Source organism: Elaeis guineensis, chromosome 2 (assembly GCF_000442705.2).
Source record: "Elaeis guineensis isolate ETL-2024a chromosome 2, EG11, whole genome shotgun sequence".
Lineage (NCBI taxonomy): Eukaryota > Viridiplantae > Streptophyta > Magnoliopsida > Arecales > Arecaceae > Elaeis > Elaeis guineensis.
Genome location: NC_025994.2, coordinates 7,327,171 through 7,333,941, shown reverse-complemented (window position 1 = coordinate 7,333,941; position 6,771 = coordinate 7,327,171). Strand labels below are relative to the sequence as shown.

General features: G+C 36.5%; 1 protein-coding gene across 3 annotated transcripts; it reads right to left on the bottom strand.

Annotated features, from left to right (window-relative positions):
- Positions 1 to 340: 340 nt before the first annotated feature.
- LOC105060482 (protein JASON) lies at positions 341 to 6,528 on the bottom strand. Of its 3 annotated transcripts, XM_010944216.4 has the most exons (8): positions 6,139 to 6,528; positions 5,935 to 5,983; positions 5,740 to 5,825; positions 2,674 to 2,906; positions 1,658 to 2,522; positions 1,470 to 1,552; positions 793 to 863; positions 341 to 616 (listed from the first exon to the last, which is right to left on the bottom strand). In XM_010944216.4, exons 1-7 carry the CDS (start codon positions 6,226 to 6,228, stop codon positions 794 to 796), a joined length of 1,476 nt encoding a protein of 491 aa, XP_010942518.1. In that variant the 5' UTR covers positions 6,229 to 6,528; the 3' UTR covers positions 341 to 616; position 793. The 3 variants fall into 3 exon arrangements, with proteins under 3 accessions (XP_010942518.1, XP_010942510.1, XP_019705593.1); XM_010944208.4 differs by having other exon boundaries at positions 341 to 863; XM_019850034.3 differs by having other exon boundaries at positions 341 to 863; positions 5,740 to 5,822.
- Between the last annotated feature and the right edge of the window lie 243 nt (positions 6,529 to 6,771).

Sequence of the window (6,771 nt, the reverse complement as noted above, 5' to 3'; positions counted from 1 at the left end):
ATATGATACTGACAAGACTATGCTCAAAAAGGCACTATGTCTGAGAGAGCATTTTGATTATAGCCTATTATTCATATACTTCATTACTCCAGCAGCAACTCTAGATATCATTACACACCTCTAGAGCAGGTTCCAAAGAATATCTAAAATCTACATTCCAGTTCAGATCAAGTGACTTCAAAAATTGTAATTAAGCTAATTCAGAAAAATCGAGCTGCAACTGTGGTGAGCCATCCCCATTAGTCAAATCAAATCAACAAAGACAGATATCACGCTTGTGTAACCATTCATCTAAGAGTTACTCAATCACATGTCCTAGGCAGTTAGAAGGACAAAGTCGTCTAGTAAGAATCTGAACATATATACAGAATCTCAGTTTGGACAACAAGCATGATACAGCTTTTCATGTTTATGGAGGTAATTGTTGCAACAAGAAGCCTCCAAAGGAGATCATCGAATGCTACACTGCACCCCAGGAATTGTCCATAGATTCAAAACCTTCTAAATGAATAGAAAAAAAAAAGAATTTAAATGGACTGCAGACAGAGATTTGGAGAACAGCATTCCTATCGGGAAATAAAGCTTCTTTTGTACAATGCAAACAGCAGCCTCAGACCTAAATGAGGAGCAGCAAGTCATGTAACTATTAAGGCACAGAGAAAAGTGTACAAAAATACAACACAGTCAACTAAAAATATCATGACTGCATAAAGTTGCAATTCCTTAAGATGTATAAAACTCAGCTGCTAATTTTCCAGGCAAACCCAAGTCAAAAGAGCAGATAAACAGGACCTTATGATGCAGCTGTATCACTTTCCTCACCCTCATTCTCAAACCTGACTGGCTTTCCTTTGAGGCATTTCCTGTAATATAAATAAGATTCATGTTAAGATACTGTAACAGCAAATCCAAGGACCATGCTTTCAAGAAAATGTTGACAAATCAAAGGGGCAATACGGGTTCACGAGGCATATCTCCTGCTTGCTTATACATAAGCAACAAGTGGTGTGCATCGAATGCCTCTAATTTTATTGTACCGATATTTGTCTTTAACACTAGTTCTTTCCAGCAGAGCATAAAACATGACAATCAACATGAGGCAGAAAAATCATGGACCGTTTTATTTTAGGGTTCCTCATTTATCCAGCTTGTTTTCAAAACACAATTGAAAGAAATTAAATAAATATATAAATAAATAGATATGGGTATCCAACAAAACAAGATGCTGACAATTTATATAGGCTGGTTAGTGTAATTTGTTGTCAACACAGATTCAATGGAGAACCTCAGTCCTGGAAAATACACCTTGGAAAGGGTTAGACAAGCTTAATCAAAAAGACAAACTAAAATTAGTAACACAAGCATAGGCATTGGTAAGAAAACATGAACCAGACATGTTAATGTGCAGCACAAAAGGGTCTATCTCATAAATGCAGTGGGTAAATCATGAATAACTAGTGGTAGAAGACCTTTGAGGGAGAAAATTCTCATCTGATAAAGCCTTTTCTAGCCTCTCTTCAAATGGGGTGGCATGCCAACTAACTTTCTGATCCTGTTAATACATATAATATGACTTAAACATACATCCAGAACCTCTAAATTCTGATGCAAAATAAGGAAAAAATCAAAATAAATAACAAAAAAATTAAAATTATACCTCTTTGTACTTGTTTGTTGAATTTGGAATTCCATTTCCATCCCACGTCTTAGGTGAAATACGATCAGGTTCCTCTTCATTCCAATGTGCAGCAACCATACCGAGAATAGGCCTGTCTCCATCAGAACTCTTACCAGAGTGAGACCTTTCCTTTGTCATAATCTCATTCCCTCCTTTGTTGTTTGTGGTTGGAGGCCTCAGCCATTGAGACAAACTTGTGACAACAATTTGTGAACTGTCTGACCTAAAGGGTACTTTTTCTTTGCTATGCAAAGGTGTTGCCAAACTAAAGGAGCTCTCACCACAGACATATTTATCTTTGTAGATGACCCCATCATTTTGGCTTGTCTTCTCATTTAGCATTGTGGGTCTTGAAGAGCTGGTCAATTTAGAATTCTTAGGATCTGAAGTAAGTAATGCCTGCTCTGTCTTCTTTTTGGTATCTGGACTATCACCATTTCTCTGTTCAAATTGATCATGTGATTCACCAGGATGACTGCAGCCCTCACTCAGCAATTTCCATTGAGATATATTTTCCACGGGATTTAAAACTGAGTTTACATATTGTGTTCGAATCCTGGTGCTTTTCTCAGTTCTGAATTTCTCTAGGTTAGATGGATAAACAGTTGCAGGAGTCTGCATCTCATCTGTCAATTTTAGTGGCGTTGGAAAAGGCGAACATTTTGAAGCAAATGGTGAAAACTGGCTTTCTTTCCGAGATGGAGACATATCGGTAACAGCTCCTTTTCCAGATTTAACTCCAGCCTCATGTTTTACACCTTCTGATCTCAAAGACTTGATTGGAGAAACTGAGGGCATAATATTCTCAAAGTGTCGCAATGTATTATGTCCCTCAGAAGTAAAGCTACATTAAAAGGGAAAAAAAAATCAAGAAACAATGTTAAACATCTTGTCAGTTTAAATATAAACCATGAACAGTTCGACATGTAATCATTTCGAACAGCATATGGAATAAGAACTGAGAGAGAGAGAGAGAGGAAATCAGAAAACCTTACACTTCAGGACTTTTTTCTGAAAAACCAGAATCTTCATGCGTCTGTGGAGTTTTGGGAAGTTGACCATGTTGTTCATCCCATAGAAGTTTCCTCCCAGCTGTACCAGAAAGCCATGAGTCGAATTGAGGAAGCATGCAGTCCTGATCAGGAATTTGTTGGATTACTCTTTCAGATGCTTTACGAATTTCAGCAGGAGTTTCTAGCAAAGCACCACAAGACTTGAGAAATTTGGCCTGATCAAAATAGCTTTGAAGTCAGTACTTTGGAATTCAAAGTGTAATGAATTTGCCAAATCTAGTTTAGAAACCAAGCAGCATAACATAGCAGAAGAACTGATGAGCATTATTTAGCTGCCTAAAAGGGCAGAAGCATAAGACAGTATTTCACAACGTGTTCCAGTCATGCATTTTTTTGTTACCAAAAGAAGAAAAAAAAATCATGCATGTATTCCAAAGACTGTAAGAGAGACAATTAAAGAATATCAATTTTCGTGTCAAAAACTTTCCTGCGCAGAAATAATTATCCATATGTCTACAAGATGACCTTTCTGCCAATGTTGTCATGCACCTACAAATTGAAAATCGAACTATGCTTATTGCAGATGCAGAAGTGCCTTCTGCTGAAAGGATCACTATGCTACTCAGAACAACCTTTATGCTTAATTCATAGGTTATCAATTATCACCATTAAAAACATATTTGTATATAAGAGATTATGGGAAATATTTGCTATTTAAGATATGAGCTTAGAATTATTGTTACACCACATGATAGACCCAAAGATTTAAGTGCAAATCCATATCATGCTAAAGTATGCCGTGTATGGTAAAGCAAAGTTACCTACAACATATTTGGGTGGCTCATGCAACAAGTTTGTATAGTAGCGGAAGCTATATCCTATAGCTCCACATTGATTGATACCACAACAGCCTGTATTCACCTCAATAATTTATCTAGACATTCACAAAAGTATTGTGATTTTGACATAAATAATTTATCTCTATCATGAATTAGATTTTAACTGTAAAAATAGAGCAAAAAATGATAAGTTTTTGCTAAAAAGTTCAAGATCCTTTTTGTATATTTCTGCGGACTGGAATCCTAGATTATATTAGTCTTTGTTCAGTTTGCAGGTTAAATATCATTATAGGGTAACAATATATTTAGATTGTTTTATTCAGCAACTACATGTTTCAACCTTGATTTGACAGAGAGAAACTAGAAATTGTTAGTTGAATGCTTAAATAATTTATACATCCCATCACAGAACAATTAAAAGAATAACATCAGTTCTAGAAGAAAGAACAAGTTTATTTATCACATCTTAGTGTGCCTTTAAGCGTAGCATAAGGATAGGATTATCTACCACATCTTAGCATGCCTTCAAGTGCAGAATATCTTTTCATGCCAGTGCATGCCATGTGTTGGCACAGAATAGTAAAATAAGGATACCACCACTGGTCCTTAGAAACAGAGGAACGATATAAATAGTTTAGCCCTTATGTAGACCACAAAATGTGGTGAACAGTCATGGAACATGACAACTTCAATAAGAACAAAATATAAGGTATGTGGTCACATAGACTTGGACTTGTCATGTACTTGGTGGCCATCAATACGTACTAGAATGTGGCATGTGCAGTGCATGTGTTTTTGTTTTTAATTAAGAAATATTTAAATAAATATAAACAATAAACTCTAGATGGACTTGAACCTTCAATCTTTTGGTTAATAACCACAGCTTAGCTATGAAACTTTGATGATGTGTGAAAGATGCAAGTTGTGGAACGGAGATCAAAGGCAGAAGGGGAAAGGTGGATAGGAAAACATGGACATTTAGATCCGCCTCGAGCCCAGTTATAATAGGAGAGTTGTCATTATATAGTAGAACAGATAGTACTATACATCATCCCATATAATACAAGTGCTAACAGAGGAAAAAGAAAAAAGGTAGGAAAACAAAACAATAAACATGCACAATACAACAAGAAGGATTCTCCTTCTATTATAGGTTATATTTCATTTCTATATAATGACATATAGGTTTTTTAGAAATCTAACATAAAAAATTTAATCAAGTAGCATTTGGCAACTAAAACAACAAAAGCAGCCACAGAAGTCTGAAAACAATTGATCATTGAGAGAGAAAAATAAAAATAATCTCCACGCCCTTCCCCTCCAACACAAACACATTTGTTCAACCTCAAATAGTGTGGGTATCCAAAATACAACCATGTGCTGGCCCATATCAGCATGTCTCGTAGCATATAATTAGGATAAATAATGCCAACCAGCCTTGTCTCAGCTGGCTGTCATTCATACCTCCAAATGGGAGAGCCCGTTTTTGAAACCTGGTGGTCACAACCCCGCAATATTTCTCTAAGAAAAATTAAATGAATAACAGTAAGAGTTATATGAGTACAAACTCGTTCAGGCTGTCACCTAAAGGCACCCCTTGTATCATGTCAACAACCATGCAGTACACAAAGTACACTTAAGTCCTTGCATACAAGTAGGCTGGACACCTTGAGCAGTCACCACAAAAGAGAAGGGATAACCTAGAAAACATAACCATATTTGTGGAACAGGATTATGATACACAACACGACTTTAAACTGCATATGAGCTGAAAAGTACAGAAAATGAGACTCTTGAAGCAAATAACCAAGAAAACCAGTTCATATGGGAGCGATTGCACATACGGGATGCTGAAACAATGCCCTTGAAAGTTATTTGCAGTAACAATGTGTTGAATCATCTATAGCAAACAGTATTAGATTATGAGATAATGATATTATATTGGAAAGATAAGTTCAAAGATATAAGATGCATTTAGGGTGAGGATCATTACTGACAAAGCAGCATAGGACACAATTTCATTGCATTTAAACATCAGTTTCTCAAAAACCAAGATAAAATGAACAAAATATTGGCATAGCAGTTTTTTCAAGAAATTATAGGTAAATTAATAGATAAAATTGCAGAATTTTGTACTGTTAAGATCACAGAGAAAGGACTTAAATCAGAAGCAAAATAAGAACTCGGTGTGAAGAATTGAAAAACACACCTCATGCTTAAGTTGTCTCTCTAAGCTGCTATCCTTATCAACGTTATCCTTATGCCTTACTTGCTCGTGGGGAGAAACTTCCTCTTCTAACATGGAAAAAGATTACATATGGAAAAAAGGGGAAAGTCAGCTCTATGTTACGATTGGAATCACCGGAAAATTTCCACGACTTCAAATATCAAAATCAGTCACTACCTTCTCGCAAGAAAACAGATGCAAGCTGGTTTTTTGACGGCAACTTCTCCTGATTAATCGAGGGAGATCACAAGTACATCCAAAAATTAAGCATATATACGGATTAATTGATGTCCAAAAAGGCAAATTCCATGAATTCTTAACCACAAACTATTGAAAATTGAAGAAAAAAAAATCCAGAAAAGAATCTGGAAGTAGCCAGACCGTGCTCATAGAAGGAGTCGAACTGGAAAAGATATGAGCTTTCCGCTGGTCATCGCCTTTAAGCCGAAAGCAACCAAAAAGACACCCCATTTCCGATCAGGCTCCTCCAATCGAACCTCTCCGACCGCTCCAAAAACTACTGCGAGAGAGCGGGAGATCGAGAGGGAGAAGGACTGATCTCCGAGCTCGCGAAGAAGATCAAGCCCTAGCTCCCAGCAAGATCGGTCGAATTAGGGTTCCCGAAGTGGGAATTCGGAGAACTAGGGAGGAGAGCTTCTAGTTCTTGGTATTGAGTTGGGTTTTAATTTGGGGAAATTTGAAATTTAAATTGGTTGGGACGAGGGAAAGAATGAAAATAGAAAGGAATTGGGAAGCGGACCGTTTTACATGTTTCAGTCCAGGTGTTAGCACGCCTTGCTGGCTGTTGGGTGTACTTAGTACTCTGAATTACTGAAAAACTTTTTGACTCATTCAGAAACATTCAATTATTCTTGAATTATGCATGACATTCTACTATTCATTGACAACTAGCATAAAAATCCTTTATGTATAGCAAATTAATGATGTCATATATCTGTTATTAGCGGTGGTGGTGCTTTTTTTTGTTATCGTATATTATTTTTTGCCTCTTTA

What these genes read in the sequence shown, in the direction of transcription:
- LOC105060482 (XM_010944208.4), bottom strand. Translation starts at nt 6,228, where the DNA reads ATGGGGTGTCTTTTTGGTTGCTTTCGGCTTAAAGGCGATGACCAGCGG. An exon ending in ATCTGTTTTCTTGCGAGAAG is followed by an intron (nt 5,826 to 5,934) that starts GTAGTGACTGAT and finishes TTTCCATGTTAG; the next exon opens with AAGAGGAAGTTTCTCCCCAC. An exon ending in GAGAATTTTCTCCCTCAAAG is followed by an intron (nt 864 to 1,469) that starts GTCTTCTACCAC and finishes TTTATATTACAG; the next exon opens with GAAATGCCTCAAAGGAAAGC.